This window comes from Alnus glutinosa, chromosome 9 (assembly GCF_958979055.1).
Source record: "Alnus glutinosa chromosome 9, dhAlnGlut1.1, whole genome shotgun sequence".
Lineage (NCBI taxonomy): Eukaryota > Viridiplantae > Streptophyta > Magnoliopsida > Fagales > Betulaceae > Alnus > Alnus glutinosa.
Genome location: NC_084894.1, coordinates 27921816 through 27942447, shown reverse-complemented (window position 1 = coordinate 27942447; position 20632 = coordinate 27921816). Strand labels below are relative to the sequence as shown.

At 37.7% G+C, this 20632-nt stretch overlaps 2 protein-coding genes across 2 annotated transcripts; both read left to right on the top strand.

The window, feature by feature from the left end:
- The first annotated feature begins 1021 nt into the window (after window positions 1-1021).
- Window positions 1022-11077, top strand: LOC133878587 (U2 small nuclear ribonucleoprotein B'' 2-like). The gene is made up of 5 exons (XM_062317157.1): window positions 1022-1184; window positions 2569-2741; window positions 3954-4038; window positions 5106-5185; window positions 10321-11077. Exons 1-5 carry the CDS (start codon window positions 1112-1114, stop codon window positions 10597-10599), a joined length of 690 nt encoding a protein of 229 aa, XP_062173141.1. The 5' UTR covers window positions 1022-1111; the 3' UTR covers window positions 10600-11077.
- A 3708-nt stretch (window positions 11078-14785) lies between these two features.
- Window positions 14786-19853, top strand: LOC133877925 (F-box/LRR-repeat protein 3-like). The gene is made up of 8 exons (XM_062316378.1): window positions 14786-15682; window positions 16817-16942; window positions 17207-17311; window positions 17395-17788; window positions 17866-17995; window positions 18567-18861; window positions 18944-19195; window positions 19603-19853. The coding sequence occupies exons 1-8, from the start codon at window positions 15041-15043 to the stop codon at window positions 19660-19662; spliced, it is 2004 nt and encodes a 667-aa protein (XP_062172362.1). The 5' UTR covers window positions 14786-15040; the 3' UTR covers window positions 19663-19853.
- Window positions 19854-20632: the final 779 nt, after the last annotated feature.

Below are 20632 nucleotides of genomic sequence, written 5' to 3'. Positions count from 1 at the left end.
AATTCCGAAACCCATCTTTCCCTTCTTTGGATCTAAGACGGCGTCCCAATTTAGTTTGAAGATTCCTGAGGGTGGTGGTCTCCATCGATCTCACTGCTGCATTCGGTCCCTAAATATCACCTGTCTCTACCATAACCCCTTCAACCTTGTCCTTTTCCATGGCTTTTCTGTATGCATCGATGTACGTAGTAGCTGAAAGGAGCAAAGCATTGGGGTGGATGAAGTCCCCATCATGCACCACAGAATTTCGTTGAAACCAAATCCTACTATAATTCTTACTACTTCTTTGTTCATAATTGATAGGATGGTGATATATAATTCTTACTATCCAATGTATATACTAAACTTAGAGTTCGTTCACTTTTAAAAAGTCACAGTTTAAGAATATTGAAAAATTTACGTTTTCAAATTGCATAAAGGGTTGGGTTTTAAAACATAAATGATTTAAAGGTTAAAATGTAATTTTAAAGACCAAATTGCAATTTTATTAAACTCTTAACTGCATTTTTAAAATTGCATTTTGAAAAGAGATAATTGCACCACTGATCCATGAGGTTGCCTAAATTACGAATTACTCTATGTGATACAAAAAGTTCATAGGGGGTCCTTATGGTAAACTATAATTACGAATCATTCCCTAAACCCATTTTTCGTCCACAAAGTTAATAGAATCCGTTAGTTTACCACGTTATATAAATAGTGAGACAACCTCTAAATATCATTTGTATTGTAATTTACTAACGGACTTTGTTTACTTGGTGGATGGAAAATGGGTTCAGGGAGTAATTTGTAATCATAGTACCACAGTGAGTAATTCGTAATTTATGCCAATCCCAAGGACTAGTGGTACAATTATCTATTTTGAAAACGCTATTTTTTAAATCACATGTTTTGAAAGCACATTATTAATATTATAGCTAATAGTTTTGGGTCCGGTTCGGTTCGGACTTGGCCTGGTGGCCCTATATGTTCTCAGCCCAAAACTGGCTCTAAGATTAAATTTCAAATCTAGGGCTCAGTCCGGCTCCAAAATCAGTGTCTCCCTCTCTCTTTTACATATTACACACAGGCTGAGCAGTAGCACTCTCTCTCTCTCTCTCTCTGAGCAACCATGCTGACTGGGGATATACCTCCTAATCAGACTATATACATTAAGAATCTCAACGAAAAGGTCAAGAAAGAAGGTAACCTCTTCGCTCTTTGTTTGGTTTTTCCCGAGAAACCTGAGGAAACTGTTTGAGTTACGCGAAATAAGATTTAGTTAGCCAAATTAGTTGTAAAAGGTTCAGTTGATTAAGAATAGGTCACAATCTTCCTACAATTTCTAGGGAAACAAACAGAGGATTAGTTGCTGCGGTGATTGCCATGGTGTTTGTAGTGAAAATTCCCTATTTTCCTTTTATATGTTTGATTCCTGATAAAAGCTTCAGTTTCTTTTGCTTGAACTCAGTTTTCTGAGCCAGAGAGATTATTGAGGCTCCGTTTGGATCAAAGGAAGTGTAGTTATAGTTATAGAATTGGGAAGTATGTGGTAGTTAATTATTTGGATGCAGAAATAAAATGCTTGAAACAAAACTAAGAGAATGCTATGGTGGCGTAGACTAAACTTCTCCGTGAGAGTGATCATGAGTAGAAATCATTTGTCGTAGAAATGCAGCGAATCTTTAGCTGAGAGAATATAATGGAAATATCGATGCTTGATTCGCGGTTACTGCTCATGTATGTTTTAATAAGTCTCATATGAATAGGCTTGATTAGTGGAAATTTTGGATGGTTATGGAGAAGGGTTCAAGAGGAAGAAGCAATTTAATTTGGCACCAATGTAAAATGTATGGGGAAAATAAGAAAATGAAAGACATTGAAGATTAAAATAAATTAAGTTACTAGAAAATATTCATAAAAAAAAAAGTTACTAGAAAATAGTGCATTTGACAAGTGGGGAAAACTCGGCGATCCAGCTACCATGCCATCCATTTTATTAGAAGATATGGGATTAATAAAAATAAAAACTTGCAAGTAGCTGATGATATTGGAGTTATGGACAAATACACTCTGTGCTCAGACCATACAGGCTTGCAACCACATAGAATTTGCTGGTTTGATTTGGGTATTTCACTTGCGGCCATGTTGAAATTGGAATATGCTTGATTTCTTTTCCTTACAGGAAGAGAAGGGGGGGGGGGGGGGTGGTGTTAAATTATGAACACTATGGTGAAATGTGCTGTTTGAACATAAAATATGAGGAGAGGGGCAGAATCGATGGGAATATACGACATAGGAAGGTCTTAATTTCGTTGACTGTGAAAAAAAATAAAAGAAAAAGGGATTAGAGTCTCAGGGTCTTTGTCTTGTTACCTCCTAGAAGTTTGGATCTGATCTATCTTACATACTCTTCTTTATATTTACTGATAATATTTTGGCTATAGTATCTTCATATCATATTTTGTATTGAACTTCTTTTTCTTCTTCTTTTTATTTTTATTTTTATTTTTTATTTTTATGAATATATCTTAGTATTGAACTTATCACGGGATTGATGAAGTATTCACTTTCTAACTCCTTTAACAGAATTGAAGAGATCCCTTTACTCCTTATTCTCACAGTATGGAAGAATTTTGGATGTTGTTTCCTTGAAGACGCCTAAGCTTCGAGGACAAGCATGGGTTGTGTTTACTGAAGTAACAGCTGCTAGTAATGCAGTGCGGCAAATGCAAAACTTTCCATTTTATGATAAACCTATGGTGGGTCTCAAGAAGCCAATTGGTACTTTGTTGCATATAGCGTGCACATGCTTGCGCATGGTCTGTGGGATTACATTTAAAATTTCAATTTTTGGAAACCTGGTCCAACCTGCTTGTCTGTCTAATACTGTTGCCTTAGATCTTGGATTCTGTCCCACAAGGTTGTTTGTGTTAAAATTTTATTTTATTTATTTTTTTAACTTTTGGAAACCATGCAATACATTTTTGTACTCCTCCCGGATTTTATGGATCTTTGATTCTGTAGGCATTGCATTTCTTCTAAGGTTGAGAGAAGATTGATTTACTCATATGCTAAGTCTTCATGTAATCTCTTTCTATTGTTGGTGAAATAAATTTATGCATTGGCAGAAAATATTGCACTTATCCTTGGCACCAAATTGCTTTGGTTTGCATCAAAATTTAACATGCTCATCATATAGAATGATTTTTTTTTTCTATCTTTTTACACTTAAAGAAATAGTTTACTGGAAAATTCTTAGGTCCTTATTGGGATGAACTTATATCTGGAGGTTAAAAGGCTTGAATTTGCATAATACATATTTAGTGACCTACGTCATGAGCAGCAAGTGCGGAACATTTTGATATGACGAACTTGTTGTACCTATGTGATTGATATCTCATTTCGCACTGCTAGGCAGCTGTAAATTGTCTTTGCTCTGTTGAAGTGTGTTTGATATGAAATTTTGAACCTTTGTTCTTCTTTTTCTACTGAATAGGGAATTCTATAGAATACTTTCTGTGTACTAGGGTTGCGCCCCTCTGCCATTTTCAATGAGATTAAAATACTTACAAAAAAAAATAGTGTTTGATTTGCCAGTTGAAAAACAAAAGATTTCACATAACCATGTTATATATATATATATATATATATATATGTTGAACTAGACCACCATGAATTGTTACATGTAATTTATTTAACCAAGTGGGCCAATACAATGGAATATCTTTTCCCTCTAATCTAGAGAGAAAGGTTTGAATAATTTTTTGAAGACAGTTGTCATAGCTGCAAATCATGGATTTGATTTGAGTTCTACATTGTTTTGATTTTTGATTTTGATTTTGATTTTGATTTTGATTATTATTTTTATTTCATCTATTCTTTTAAATTGAAGTAGCTTTCTGTATTCTCATTTATTTAGTTGTCTACAATGAAATGTAAATATTACTTTGTGCATGACCAATTTGGTGCAGCGGATTCAATATGCAAAAACAAAGTCAGATTGTGTTGCTAAAGAAGATGGAAGCTATGACAAGAAAAAGAAGCAAGAAGAAAAAGGTGAGTGAAATTTGTTTTGCAGTTCCTATATTGTAAATCTTCATCACCGTTAGTATCTACATCTTGCAAAATGTTGAAGTATTTCGTAACAAATGCTATGTTGTAATAGTCATATTACTTTGGGGTACCTGAATTATTACAAGTTTAAGCATATAATCGTGCTGGTTACGTCAAATGAATGATAAGTTTGCTTCGTGTCTAAGAATGTTGAGAATGATTTACCTAGCACCAGATGTATATGCTAGAACCTAGGAATGATGTGCATTCAAAAAGAACTTACGCCAAGAAATTTTAGAAGGCGATGAGGGGTATAAGAAACAAGCATAATCGAATGTCAGCATACTAGTGCACTTTAAATTAATGGTATCTTCTCCTCCCATAACTAAGGAGTGGAGGGCAAGGCCACTGTTCAATCCGATATGGGTGCATGAGCTGTATCTACCTCTAAAAAAAAGAATATAACAGTAATTATATTCGAATATTCTGCTTTTGAGCTCTGAAAGAATTAAATTTGCTACCATTCTTTACTCGACTACAGCAAGGAGGCTCTTGTGGCTTGCTTGTATATCAACATCAAGACAACATTATATATAAGACCATTCAATCATCTTTTAAGGCAAATTTATATTGTAATTGATTGATTATCAGTTATAATATGCATGATTGAGCAAATTTTACTACTGAGAAAATGTTTTCCATAAAAACAATCAAGTATCAAACCAGAAACAAAGGTGGACAAAGAATCATCCTGCCGATATCCTGGTCTGCATGTTTTCATATATGGTGCTCTTCCGGTATCAGAAGTATGGATCCGTAGATTTTTTTCTTTAATTATTATCTTTTTTAAACGCTAAAGGCAGTTTGTGGGTGTTGGAGGAAAATTTCTGGAGGAAGGACTTGGTTTGTTGTATTGATGAAAGGGATCTTAATGCCACCCATATACCTTCTCTTTTCCTGATTGAATCCAGTTATAAGTTAACGAATTTACAAATTCCATGTTATTTATGTTTATATTTTTTTCTTTTGTTCTGTGTGTACATCTTCTTACCTAAACTTGCATATTCCAGCTGAAAGAAAGCGGCGTGCTGATGAAGCGCAACAATCTTCCATGGGTAATGGTGCAAGTGCTGAAAATGGGGCTACAGCGGTAACTTTTTCTTTCTTCCCTCCCCCCCTCTTTTTAGTACATACATGTGTTTGTGTGTGTATTATATTTGCTCTCTCTGGGATTATGGGAGGGCCCATCCGATATCTTAGTTTGCTTACCTTGATGTGGCGCAATGTTTATTTGTTACAATGGTTATGTGATTGCTGTTTTAGGACAACCATTAGCCTATAGATATCAGGGGTGGGATGGTGTATCACAGATCCCAGTTCAAGCTTTTGCATATCTTTGATCTCCTATCTCTTATGCATACTCCATTTTTATTATGTTTCCCAAAACATAATTTGAAATGGAGTTGAATATACTTGTTGATTTTTTATTTTTTTTAATAAGTAATATAGATTTTATAATAAAGCGTAAGGCGCCCTAAGTACACATGCAATATTCACATAAAGCACCTAACAAAGACCCAAAGATACCACAAAACTTGAAAAGCCATGAAACCTGACAAGCACACCAACCCGAAACTCACGCAAATCACTCAAAGCTACAGCATGTGAGCCTTGACTTTCCCAAGCCTAGAGGACGAGCATGCAATGTCATAGTTTATGGGGCATTCTAAGTTCAACAGCTCCCTTCTACCTCTATTCTTAGAACGCACACCCTTTACCTCCCAATGATGATCCTCTTCAATGGTTGTCAAGAACACCAAAGTCGTATCCTCAAACCCCTCACACGAGATCCCCATCACAGTGTCCTCACAACCCAAAGCCCAATCCAAGGGCATGGCAGGAGGAAAAACACCCAAAAGGTAAGGGAAATCTCCATCAACCTCATCCTTCAAATTGTCTCCCTGAACCCACACCACCATCTTTGAAGACGAACTAAAGCCTACCGGCCACTTCTGAGATTGAATCAAACTAGTCAACCTGAAATCATCACCCATGTTAGCAGCGAGTGACAGGAACAACTACCCAAGGGGTAGGGAAAACCCCTTCCTCCCCAACTTCCCTTACAGTCGGAGTCGACGACGAAGCAACTGGCATTGCAAGCGAAGGATGAGGAATAACCTGCATTGCGGGGTTCGGCCCGAGAAACCCCCACCGAAGCAAACCCCTTGCATGAGGAGATTTCCAAACATCAACCTTCACAATGGCTATAAACTTACCAAAAGGCTCCTGCGCCATGACAATTGGGATAGTGAAAGGGCTTGTCAGATATCTTAGTTTGCTTACTTGGATGTGGCACATGTTTTTATTTGTTACAATGGTTATGTGATCTTCATTTTAGGTCAACAATTAGCCTATAGATATTAGGGGTGGAATGGTGGATCAAATGTCGACCGTCGGTCGCTATGGGAGGAGCTAGTAGGTCTGATTTTGTGGTGGGATATCCCTTGGTGTATTGGGGGCGATTTTATCATCTCTTGTTTCCCTAGTTAGAGATCAGGGGTTAATTCCTCTCTTGTTATGGAATAATTTTCAGACTTTATCTTTGAGCAGGGTCTTATGGATTTACCTCCCTAGGGTGGAAGTTTCACTTGGTCTAACAACCGTGACTCCCCCCCTAGTCTAGAATTGACAGGTTTCTCATTTCTGCTGATTGGGAGGCTCACTTTCTATATGTTGTTTAGAGCAAGTTATCCAGACTTCTCTCAAATCATTTCCCAATACTTCTTGATTGTGGTGATTTTCAAAGGGGCAGAAGTTATTTTAAATTTGAAAACATGTGGTTGAAAACTGATGGATTTGTTGAGAAAGTGAGACACTGATGGAACTCGTATTGCTTTTAAGGGTGTCCCAGTTTTGTCTTAGCTCAAAAGTTAAAAGCTCTGAAAGCCGACTTAAAGAAGTGAATGAATTGGAGTTCGATAATGTTGAAAAGAGAAAAAAATGGCTCTTCTTGACGAGCTACAAGGGCTTAGATGTGACTGAGAAGTAGAGGCCTCTGTCTGGGGAAGAGAAATTGAGTAAGGATGTGGTTACAACAGAGTTGGAAAAGACTACTCTTTTGAAGGAGGTGTGTTGGAGGCAAAAGTTGAGGGTGTTATGGCTAAGAGAGGTGGATAAAAATACCAAGATCTTCCACCAGATTGCTAATCCTAATAGATATTGCAACACTATAGAGAAGTTGGTTATCAATGGCGTTCCTCCAATTTGTCCGATATTAAGGAGCATATAATTCATTTTTACTCTTAGCTCTACTTCGAGAGTGAGCATTGGGGCCCAGATGTGGATGGTCCCATTTCAATCTATCTGTGCGGAAGAGGCAATTTGATTGGAACGAGCTTTTGAGGAAAGGGGAGGCTTTTGAGGTAATGAAAGACATGAATGGGGATAAGGCTCCAAGTCTAGATGGTTTTCCTATGGCTTTCTTCCAATCCTATTGGGATGTTCTCACAATAAAGGTCATGGAAGTCTTTCTTGAGTTCCATCAGTAGGGTAAATTTGAGAAAAGTCTGAATGCTCCGTTCATAAGTCTTATCCCTAAGAAAATAGGGGATGTTGAGGTCAAAGACTTTTGTCCTATTAGCATGGTGAGTGGCATCTACAAAATTATTGCGTAGGTCTTGGCAAAGAGAATGGAAACTGTATTGGAGAATATCATTCCCAATACTTAGAATGCGAGAAGGCTTGTGATTATGTCAGTTGGGACTTTTTGCTTTACTTGTTAAGGAGATGTTGTTTTGAGGAGAGGTGGCGGAAGTGGATTGCACATTGCATATCATTCACTTCTCTATCATGATTAATGATACGCCTAGTGGTTTCTTCAATAGCTCTCGGGGTCTGAGACACCCTCTCTCCCCCATTCTTTTTGTGATTGTTATGGAAGCTTTGAGTCCTATGATGGCAGCTGCTGGGAATGGAGGCTTTACTTTTAGTTTTTGGTGGGGTCTAGGAGTGATGATCTCGTATAAGTATCACATCTCCTTTTTGCTAAGGGTACCCTCATTTTCTATGGGACTGCTCCATACCAGTTTTAATACCTAAGATGTGTCCTCCTTTGCTTTGAAGCTGTTTTTGGGTTGAAGATTAACTTGGCTAAATCAGAGTTGCGTGCCAAATGTGAGTGGGTTGGCTCGTATTCTGGGTTGTAGGGTACCTTCATTGCCTGTGAAATATTTGGGCCTCCCTTTGGGTACTTGTTTAAGGCATGAGATTCTATGATTGAGAAAATGGAGAGAAAATTATGTGGATGGAAAAGACTTTACTTGTCTAAGGGCGGTTGAGTAACGTTGATTAAGAACACTCTATCAAACCTTCCTACCTATTTCCTTTCCCTTGTCCCTATATCGGTTAGTGTTGCTAATCAGTTAGAAAAATTGCAAACAGATTTTTTTGTGTGGAGTGGGTTGGATCATGAGCCTAAATTCCATCTTGTCAATTGGAAGAAGGTTTGTACTCCTATCCATTTTGGAGGGCTAGGGATCAGGAACTTGGCTACATTTAATCAGGCCCTTTGGGTAAGTGGTTATGAAGGTTTGCTATGGAGAAAGAGGTATTTATTTATTTATTATTTTTGGCATCAGATTGTGCATAAAAGTTATGAAGTTTGGTGAGGGCATGGAGTACTAAGGGGGTCACTGGAACTTATGGGGTGAGTCTTTGGAAACACATTAGGAGGGGGTGGGATATTTTCTATATTTTTACTAGTGTGGAGGTGGGTGATGGCTCTTGTACTAGGTTTTCGCATGATATATGGTGTGGGGATCGTCCTTTGAAGGAATCTTTTCCGGAGTTATTTTGTCTTGCAAGGAATAGGGATACAATGGTGGCTAACCTAGGAGTGTTAGCAATAATACGGTTCATTGTGACATTAACTTCAGTAGGTTGGTGCATGATTGGGAGGTGGACTCTCCCCTTTCTTCAATGATTTGTATTCCGCTAGAGTGGGTTAGGAGGGTGATGATAGACTATGTTGGACGCCCTAAGAAAAAGACCTTTTGAGGTCAGATATTTTTACAAGGTTCTTATTCCTAATGTTGACTCCCCTTTCCCTTGGAAGAGCATTTGGAAGACAAAAGTTCCTTTGAGGTTGACTTTCTTTGCTTGGTAAGCTTCCCTTGAGAAAATTCTCACTTTGGATAATCTCCGCTAGCGTCACATCATAGCGTGATAGACTAGGGTTATTTATGTAAAAAGAGTGGGGAAACCCTGTATCATCTTCTTCTTCATTGTGATGTCGCAAGAGAGCTTTGGATGATTGTTTTTCAGATGTTTGGGGTAGAGTGGGTTATGCCTAAACGGGTGGTGGATCTTTTGGCGTGTTGGAATAGGAGGGTCAACAAGAATTACTTCATCATTGTTTGGAATGCAATTCCTTCCTTTTTGTTGTGGTGCATTTGGAGAGAAAGAAATGCTTGAAGCTTCAATGATCAAGATAGAACGAGCTCAAATCTACGGACTTGTTTTCTTAAAGCCTTATTTGAGTAGATCTCTGCTACCGCCTTTCTTCATGTCTCTAGCCATGCATACTTATGTTCTCTTTTTTATTCTTGATTTGCTAGGTGTTTCTCTTGTAAACTTCATGTGTATTTGGGTTGTACCCCTTGCGCTTTTAATGAATTTCTTTTACTTATAAAAAAAGGTTGGAATGGTGGATCACAAATCCTAGTTCCAAGCTTTGAGTGCTCCTAATGGGTCTCAAGTTTAAGGGCTTAGGTCCTTGTAGGTTTGTTTGGGTTTCTTTTTGTGAGCTGGTTTGATTGTTCTTATGTATACTCCCTGTGTATTTAAGGATGCCTTACGCTTTTTTAATAAAACCTTTCTTACTTATCACAAAAAAAAAAAGAGATCCTAGTTCCAAGCTTTTGCATATCTCTAAACTCCTATGCATACACTTTTTTTTTTCCCCTGAAAAGAATTTGAAAATGGAGTTGAATATGCTTGTTGATCAGTACAACTATTAAATTGGGATAGTGAGAGGGCCCATCAGATATATTACTTTGCGTACCTTGATGTGGCACATTGTTTATTTGTTACAATGGTTATGCGATCGTCGTTTTAGGTCAACCATTAGCCTATAGATATCAGGGGTGGGATGGAGGATCACAGATCCCAGTTCCAAGCTTTTGCATATTTACTTTTTTTTTTTTTTTCAGAAGAATTTGAAACTTGAGGAGAGTATACTTGTTGATTAATGCAACTTCTATTAAACTGTCTTTGTGTTATATGCAGGCCCCATTCCGCCAAGCAAACCCAAGCTCACAAGAAGCAGTAGCTCCAAACAATATACTCTTCATAGAGAATTTGCCCCATGAAGCCACTAGTATGATGTTGGAGATGCTGTTCCAACAATATCCAGGATTTAGGGAAGTCCGAATGATTGAAGCAAAGCCAGGTATCGCTTTTGTAGAATTTGAAGACGACCAGCAGTCCTCCATGGCCATGCAGGCCCTTCAAGGATTCAAAATCACTCCGCATAACCCCATGACAATCACTTTTGCGAAGAAGTAAGCAATATCGTTCTCACAGCAAGCGTTGTTTTTAACTATTGCCTTGATTTTGTGGGGGATATGTTCTCACAGCAATCACTTATGCATACTGCAGTCTTGTTAGGTCTTCAAGAAACAAAGTGCAAATACTGATTTTCATTAGTTATGATTTAAAAGAAAGTAAGAAACTATCAGATGGAATGAGAAAATTAAACTACCTTGTAGAAAATGTATGATTACTGAATGCTGTAAAACCTGTCTTATCTTGGTTGCTTTTACGAATCTAATTGGTTGGGTGCAATCTTGTTCCTTAATGTGCCATTTCTGGTAAAGTGACTCATTGTTCAACCTGGTGCTTCAAACAATGGTTTCCCAAGAACCATTACGGGTTTATAATGCCAGATTTGTGCTGGCATCCCAACTTCTCTTTGTATATTTCAATATTATTTCCCTCAGATCTATTTTGGTTTATTTATAAAAGCGCTGATTTTTTTTGCTATGATTTAGGTTTATAAATTTTTTTTGAATGTCACCATAAAATATAAAAAAGAGAATATTCATGGTATAAGATCTAACGTTAAGATCTTCACCGAATTTTCCTTCCTAGCAAAGCGGGTAGATTGGGAAATCCAATTCTTACCTTTGTCCAACTAAAGAAAAGAATATTTGCTAGATTTGGTTTTTCTTTGGGCAGATTACAAATTAGCTAGGAACAACACAAGACAAGCGTGATATTATATGATGTTTGCCATAAGTGCTGCTTTAGCTTCTTTTGTTGGGTCACCAGGCTGTTCTTTGGTCGTCCAGGTATATTTGATATGCCTTGATGATCTTTGTGTATTACTGTGCATATTGGGAAGTATTGGCGTATGGCAACATCAGAATTTATTTTGCTTGCATTGGGTAGCAAGAGAGGCCATTTTTGTATCTCTGGTTTTTTCCGCTAAATGGTTGCCCAAGCTGAGAGATGTTCCCTTTAAATTCTGCTTTGTTAGATTTGCAAGTTCAGTTGCATCAAAGTGGCGACTTGCATGAATAATTTTTGTTGCAAGGCATCCAAATTGTCTTTATAGCTATACATGCAAAAATGAGAAGGGAGTTAGTGTCCTCGAGATTGATTTGAAGAGATTTTCGAGGATTTAGAAAACATTTTATCCATTCTGCTAAACAGAGATGATTGAGAACCAAAGCCAACTCCACTTTGCTATGCAGGTGTACTCTGGTCATCTCTCTTCATCCTTCCCAAAGGAGTGATATGTCAGGTTGAAAAGATCCTCATGTCTTTTCTTTGGAAAGGTGGTGAGCTTAATCAAATTGCTCAGGGGCTAAGTTTCCTGGGACTCAGCCTGCCTTCCCAAGAAAGAGGGAGGTTTGAGTATCAAGAGGATGGGAGTTGTGCCAAAACATGTATGGCTAATTTGCTCTAGTAGTAGTCAGTCTATCTGGCCAGTTGGGTTACAACCGATTTTATTAGAGATGAGAATTTCTGGGATGTGAAAGACCTCCTTCGGATTGCTCTAGTCTTGGAAGAAGATCTTGAACTTGAGACATACCATTCAACATGAGGTTTCCTGGTTGTTGGCTCCACCGTGAGAGAAATGCTAGGTTGTTCCAGAGGAATTACCGGCACGCTTTGAGCATCACTTTTGAGATTATTATTATTATTATTATTTTATACGTTTTCAAATCTCAATTTTTAAAAAAAGTAATATCAAACAATATATTTTCTACGATTTGTTTAAAATTGTATTTTTGTCTAAAAAATAAGTGTCAAACGCACTCCTACTCTCTTGCTTGTTTGGCTTCCCCATCTAGCTTTTATGCCTCTTGTTTTTTGGGGGATTGCGTGTTTCTTTGTTTTCGTTGAGTTTTTTCAACAAAGTTTTACTCATTAAAAAAAAGAAGGGAAAAAGACAGTTCAAATTGAAGAAAAGAGAGACACCAAACCACTCTAATGAAAATGGCATTGAAGAAAGAGATGGTGATGGGTTTCAATGACTGAATCAAATAGGGGGGCAAAAGAAATTATGACCTTCAAGGTTATTAGATAATTTATATATCCTTTTAGATTGATTATGAGATAAGATAAATTTTGAAGCAACATTTATTTTGTTGGGCAGAATCCATCTTGGGCATGTGAGGAGTGATCTAAACTTCACGTTAACTCATGTTATTATATGCAATTTCAAGTGTTCAACTGAAATATGATATGAATGAAATGAATAGAAAGATTGCAAGTTAAAGTCCAAAACTTTAAAATAAAGAAATGGCAACTTTTAAAATGTTGGAACAAGTGCTTGAATGATAAGAACGTTTTTAATTTATTATATTCATTATTCAAATACTAATCCAAACTTTTAGTAGTCGACAATTTTTTTTTTTATTCAGTCAATTAAATTGACATATATTAAAATGCACATGAGAATTATAAGAATATATATCAGTTTAATAGGTTGAATTGAATAAATTATTTATGATACTAATCTTTGGATCTACAATTTAATCCATTTCATATTCGTAGTTTAGTACGAATATGAAAAAGAGTAATGTTTGAAACTATATTGGCCTGTTCTGTTTAATAAATTCCTTCCCCCCTTTCCCTCTGTGCCTGTCAGTACGGATTTGAAAGAAGACTAAAATTTATGGTATACTGGTTTCCTAATTTACCCAATCAGCAAAAACACTACCCCCTTGCAAAACATCATGCACAACACAGTGCCATTATCCCATTGGGTTGGGGGTAAAATTAGAATTGAGCCAACCATTTCAACTTTGTGTTATACCCGTACCGACAGTAAACAGTAAAAAATAGGGGGGAAAGGGTGAGGAGGGGAGTGGGGAGGGGTTTATTATAGAGGACCATTATCTCATATTGTTGATATGACCATACAAATTTTTTATTATTTATTATTTTATTTTTTTAAAAAATAATAATTGATTTAAAAATAAATTAACACCGACACGACAGCGGACTACAACAACAAAGTAAGATAATATTACGATAAGAGGGTAGATTAAAGCATTTTTCTATCAAAATGAGTTTAGTATAGAAAAATAGCAAGTGGATGAGAGGCAACGCACCCAGTATTCATTCTCTAATGCGAGTGGTGATGAAACCTAACAATCTGGCGTCGGGCGACGTGGTTCTCTCTTATCTGTTCATTGGTTGGCCCATCAATTCGCAAGTGGGGCCGCACCGTGCAACCACTCGCCTCCTGGAGACCTTCCGTACACAAATCTGATAACGCGTGGGGATCACACTCCTCGTAAGCTTCACAACACGATAGAACAGTGAGAACACCTGTCCCCGACAGGACAGGCGACAGTGATTATTAGATAGAAAAATATCACGCCGGAAAGGGCGCGTGAGTTTCGGTCCGTAAACGTATGGTACGTTTAATTTCCTTTGGCTTTTTAATTTGCCGTACCATGTGCACTTGAACCTGTCCTTCCTCACATGTTCCTGCCCCGAATGAGATCGCTTCGCTTGGTGCTCCATGGGCCCCCCACTGGGCCCACTCCATTGACGGTGGACAGTCTGCCCAATGCCCAAAATGCCCCCCAGCATGTAGGAATAATCCGGATCCATCAATTTTTGCAATTTACTCATATTTTTTTAATTGTATGGTGATTACAAGAGGAAGCACAAACGAATTTAAAGATTCGTACGGTATCTTTCCTATACCATAATTTTAATTACACTCTTCCCTATAACATAATTTTAGAATATTAAATCTTAAAGTGGGCTTTATTTTATTTTAATTTAAATAAAATTTTTTTTCCTCCATACTTAATCTATGCCTTGCTTAATGACCGCTTTTGTTAGCTCGTGAATAGCACAATTTGCCTCTCTCTTTACGTATGAAAAATTTATTATTGGTATTCGAGATTAGAAGATGTGACATGTACTGATGTACACAAGTCAGAAAAATAAAATAGACCAATCAAAATGATTAGTAAAATAATGCAAAATAGGAGCCAATATGAACAGGTGAGAATAATCAATCGGGATAATGTTTTCCGACGGATTGGTTGGAAATTTATTTTCTTAAGATAAAGTTTTATTTTAAATTAAGTTGAAAGAATTTTTTTAAACACGATTTATTAAATTTAAATGTGTTTAAAATATGAAAAAAAATAAAAAAAATTACCCAACTTTATCCGATAAAAAATGGGTCAACACTGAACAGTGAGATAGAGTTGCACCAAAAAGCCTAGTCCTGTAATTTCACGTCCCTCTTGTTCCACCACCTTCCTTTAACGGTCCTCCCCCAGCTGAACCATCAATGGCATTGAGAATTGAGGCTTTAAGCTCAGCCAACTCAACCGCCATTTTCAGTTATCAGTTATCAGTTACATCTAACCCCCACGTAGAATCTCCCAGGCCAGGCCTTCCGCCATTCTCCACTGTATGATATAAACCTTCACAAACGGTGCCCACTGTACTCACGAAAACTCCAGCCATGAAAAGGCAGAACACAAATACAATGATCGCCAACCCATTTGACCTGCTCACCGAGGAGATCGTTTTCGCAATCCTCGACCGCCTAAACGACGACGCATTGGCAAAGAAGTCCTTCTCTCTAGTCTGCAAGGCCTTCTACACCATCGAGTCCCGCCACCGCAGAAACCTGAGGGCTCTCCGGTGCGACCTAATACTCAGAGCGCTGAAGCGGTACCGTTCTATCTCCCACCTCGACCTCTCCCGCTGCCCTCGCCTCGACGACGCGACGTTGACCCACGTAGCGCTCGCGACGGCTGGTCGTTTGCGTTCGATTGACTTGTCGAGGTCGAGGGTCTTCACGCAGGTGGGGCTGGCGAGCCTGGTGGGGAACTGTGCGGGGCTGGTTGAGATCGACCTATCGAACCGGACGGAGCTGAGCGACTCGGCGTTGAAGGCTGTAGGGGAGGCGAAGAGCCTGGAGAGGCTGTGGCTGGCGAGGTGTAAGATGGTCACGGACATGGGGATTGGCTGCGTGGCTGTGGGGTGCAGGAAGTTGAGGTTGGTGTGCTTGAAGTGGTGCCTGCGGGTGAGCGATTGGGGGGTGGGGTTGATCGCTATGAAGTGCAAGGAGATTCGGAGTTTGGATCTCTCTTATTTGCCGGTAAGTTACTGTTTGGTAGCTAAGAAAGCCGAGTAAAGGAAAGGAAAAGAAAAAAGTCACCTTGATTAATTAAGCTTTAAGTAATTTTCTTAAGTTATTAATTGGTTCTGCATTCCAGTAGTTGAAGTTCTTTTCTTTAACAAATTGTTTGCTCAGAAAAAAAAAAAAAAAGGAGGAAAATCGTTTTTTTATTTTTATTTTTATTTTTTTATTGTGGTGTAGTTGCTGGTTGGTTGCTTTTGAATTCACTTCATTTTGGGGTCTCTGAGTTCGCTTTGCGTTTGTGGAATTGTGCCTGTGTTAATTGATCAATTTGCAAAGCTGAGGAAATTTGAGCAGCGGTTGATATGTAGGCAGAATGATATGAGGGTTGACATTCAATTCTGGGTTAAGATGGGAACCGTGTTCTTCTTTGTGCGTGCTGTTGTTGTCGTGGTTTGATGCCGTAATTCTTTCCAATCTGATTGAATTTTCATACCTCTGGGGGGTTTTATGGGTTTTACTTTTCTTCTATGAGATTTTTCCTTCATAATCATATTGGAAATATCGGTTTCTTCAAAAGTTGTATTAGATGATTAAGGTAATCTACTAAACAGCAAGTTGGGTTACAGTAAGATTGTCTACTTACTGTGGATGATTACGCTAAACAATACGATAGCTTGCTAATTTCTTCAATGATATATTAGATAGTGGGTGATTCTTTTGCTTTGGTGGGGGTTAATGATGATTGACCAGTCATTTGTCAAAAAGATGCGTGTGATAAGAAGCCACCATCTTAGCATATAAGCCAAGTAGCCAACCACAAGTAGTGATTTTTTTATTTTTTATTTTTTGTAATTTTCATTTCTTTATTTCATGATTGATTAGACTTTCTTCTGCGTGCGGCCACTGTTTTTTTTCTTATCTGGACTGGGTTTTCCAGTGTTAAATAGAAAGAGAAGTTCCTGCAGCAGATCTTGACATAATGGAATGATAGAGTCATGAGATAAGACAGAGTAGTCAATGCTTAATTAATCCGGTTTCATAAATTCAAAGTCTCCTTTACAATCATATGCATACCCTCTCTCATTAATCAGTATTAGTCAGTCTTATCAATTTTTTTGAAACCAAAATTTCTATGCTTTGGTCCTGCAGATCACTGAGAAATGTCTTTCACCAATCCTGCAACTAGAGCATCTTGAAGATTTGGTTCTTGAGGGATGCCCTGGTATTGATGATGATGGCCTTGCAACCCTCAAACATAGTTGCAAGTCACTAAAGGTACATTTTATTTTTTTCATAATTGTAGTACTTAGTTTTACCACTTCGATGATTTATCATGTTTTTCTGGCATGCCATCTTTTTAGCATAACTCTTACCGTATACGCCCATCATATAAACATTTAATATGTTGAACGTTGAGGATCCATTCAGTGTTATCAGCTGCAGTCATTCTCTCAACTGATATGCCAGAATCATTTCTTTATCCTGCTTCAATTCAATGTTATTGTTTTTGACATTTATTGAATTTTTCATTTTTCACAGTTGCTAAATATGTCAAATTGTCCGAATGTCAGTCATGTGGGTTTGTCTTCTCTGACAAATGGCGCTGATGGCCTACAGCAGCTTATCCTAACATATGGTCCTGCAGTAAGTCCGTAAAATCTTTATGCTGATTTCCCTTGTAGAAGTTTTTGTATGACTCATTCTTTACATCTCTAATGGTGGTTCAGGTCACCACTGATCTAGCAAAATGTATGCAAAGTATTTCGGGGTTGCAATCAATTAAGTTAGATGGTTGTTCAGTTACAACCTCTGCCATAAAAGGCATTGGAAATTGGCTTGCCTCACTCAAGGAGCTCAGCTTAAGTAAGTGCTCAGGCATTACTGATGAATGCCTGTCCTTCCTCGTGCAAACACACAAAGAATTGAGGAAGTTAGACATCACATGCTGTCGCAAGATAACATATGCCTCTATAGACAGCATAACAAATTCATGCACCTTCCTCACTTCTCTGAAGATGGAGTCTTGTAGTTTGGTTTCAAAGGATGCTTTTGAGTTGATTGGACAGCGTTGCCGACTCTTGAAGGAATTGGATGTCACAGATAATGATATTGACAATGAAGGTTTTGCCAATGGGCCTTAGCTGTCCTTTGTTTGACTTATACTATCTGCAGATGATTTATGTCGCTTCGTTTTGCAGGTTTGAAGTCCATATCAAGATGTTCCAAACTTCTTACCTTGAAACTTGCGATTTGCTTGAACATAACTGATCATGGGCTTACCCATGTTGCAAATGGTTGTTCCATGCTCAAAGAGCTGGATCTCTACAGGTTCGTGACTTTTTAACTCTTCACAGATTCCTATCCAATTAAACCTTAGCCATAGAATGAACCATAAATGGTGTCCTCTTCAAGCTTTCTTGGACTTAAGGAGCATTCCCCCTTCATTGTTCAATATCAAGGTGATATTGATAATGAACCTACAGATGCTCTGATAAGGAGGAGGCCCCTGGTGGGGTGTTGTAGGGGGATGCATTGAGCAATGCTTTGACAAATGACGAATCACCATGATTCTCTTTCTCGTACGGCATACTATATACACTTTAACTACAGTACAATTGGCAATCCCAACTACATGTATACTGGGAAATTTACACAAACAGATATTTCATTCAATAGTAGAAATTTTAGCATGTCCTGCAAAGTGTTCGCAAACTGCACCAAAACAAGAACATTATTTGCTTTAGAAAATGGTATCATTTCATTTTAGTCAGAAAACCGTAACTATTTGAAATTTCAAATTCATTTCATAGACTTGTTTTCATAATAATAATGCTAGCTCAAGTTATATCAAAATGCCCAACATTCTTAGTCTATTAATCTTGTTTTCTTCCTCTTGTAGATCCTCTGGAATAACTGATGCTGGCATAGCGGCAATTGCTCATGGCTGTCCTGCACTGGAGATGATTAACATTGCCTATAACGAGAAAATTACCGATAATTCGTTAATATCTTTGTCAAAATGTCTGATGTTAAAAGCACTTGAGATCCGAGGGTGTCCTTCTGTCTCATCAAAGGGTCTATCAGCTGTCGCCATGGGATGTAGGCAACTTATGGTTCTGGACATAAAGAAGTGTGTCAACATTAATGATAATGGAATGATTCCACTTGCTCAATTTTCCCAAAACCTCAAACAGGTACTCTCCATTTCCTCTCATTGCCAGGGACATTGACCGCCGTGGAAAACTAATATTAGGGGTTAATTTCTTTTTGCTGCAGATAAACTTGTCATATTGTGCGATTACAGATGCAGGGCTCTTAGCTCTCGCGAGCACAAACCGGCTGCAAAACATGACTATCTTGCACTTGGCTGGTTTGACCCCTAACGGTCTGGCCGCTGCCTTGTTGTCCTGTCAAGGGCTAACAAAAGTGAAGCTCCACAAATCCTTCAAACCATTACTTCCTCAATCTATTTTTGAATTCATGGAAGCCCGTGGCTGTATCTTTCACTGGAGGGACAAAGCATTCCAGGTACTTATTTTATTGCCTTTCAACTAAATGTTGCCTTAAAATTTATGTGAGTTTCTGCTGTCAAGAAAGAATCTGCTCCTGTTTGGAACACAAATCCTGTATCAAATGCACTCCCTAAGATAATAAAGCTCTCTTTGGGTTTGCGGTTTTTAAAAAAACACTTCCTTGCATTCGATTTGAAAACGCAGATTTTTCTACGTATTCTAATTGTAATTTTTAAAAAAAGAACTCTGAAACAATACAATTTCTGTAATTTGAATTAAAATCACATGTTTAGTTTGTGAAATTTCAGTACCAAATGCAACCCTAAAACATGGTCAGAAAATGCATTCCATTCCTCAGATATTAAAGCAAACTGTTTCACACTGAATCAGATTAAAGTCATTGTCTGTATGTATGGTTGACAGGTGGAAATAGATCCAAAAGGATGGGAGCTGCATGCTGGAAGGAGCCCTGAAGCTCCATAGATTGGAGAGGAAAATGACTTGTTTATCTCAGTTTTTTCGATCTGTGCATGGTGCCTGCAGCCTCGAGTCCGGAATTTTATGTAATGAAATGGATATTGGGATTGCTGAAGTTATCCACTCAATGTTTGAATCGACCAAATTTGACCATTGTGTTGGCTTTTTAGTTTTAATTTTGTGTTGATTATTGAAAAGGTGTCTGCTTTTGGGGTGGCAATTTGTATTAGCCAATTAGATTTTAGTAGTATCAGAGTATAAGATTATATAATTCAACTTTAACTCAACTCATTTAACTAAACAGATTACACATTAATTTTGTATTTGGTTTATGAGTTATGTAAAAAATTGTCAATCTCAAAAGCTGCGTGTCGAGAAGGCATGAATATAAAATTACATTTTAATTTTAATTCGATTCATTTAATTAAACGGATTATATCTTTAGTTTTTTGTGGGGGCAGAAAGACGATTGCCAAGAGGAGTCAAGTTAGGCAAGAGCTCCCATTAGGGCTTCCTTGGCATCCAAGGTAGGTTCAGGCTTTGGTTTAGCTCAATTCAGGCGTGAAAAAACTGAAAACTGGCTTGATTGGGCTTAGTCAAACGCCCCAAAGGAAATAAATTTGTACGGTCAGCATGATTGGCTTTAAACCCTTTCATACAACATCTTTGACTTTGACTGCATGTAATAGATTTTTTATTATTATTATTATTATTATTTTTTCCTTTTTTGTGTTCAGTCAATGGCACTCATGGACTCTTTTGAGACTAGCAAAAGTTTTTTTGCTGCATTCCTGCCTCCAGTCCTGACCTTTTGATTTATATCTAAATCATAGCATCAAAGACTAATTAGGTAACGACTTTGGAAAGTGTTAATGATATTTGTGTCATCACCTTAAAAGAATTATTATTAGCAGTAGCTTATGTATTTTATAGTTTCTGTAAAATGACTAATAAAGTCTACAAAAAATTCTCTAAA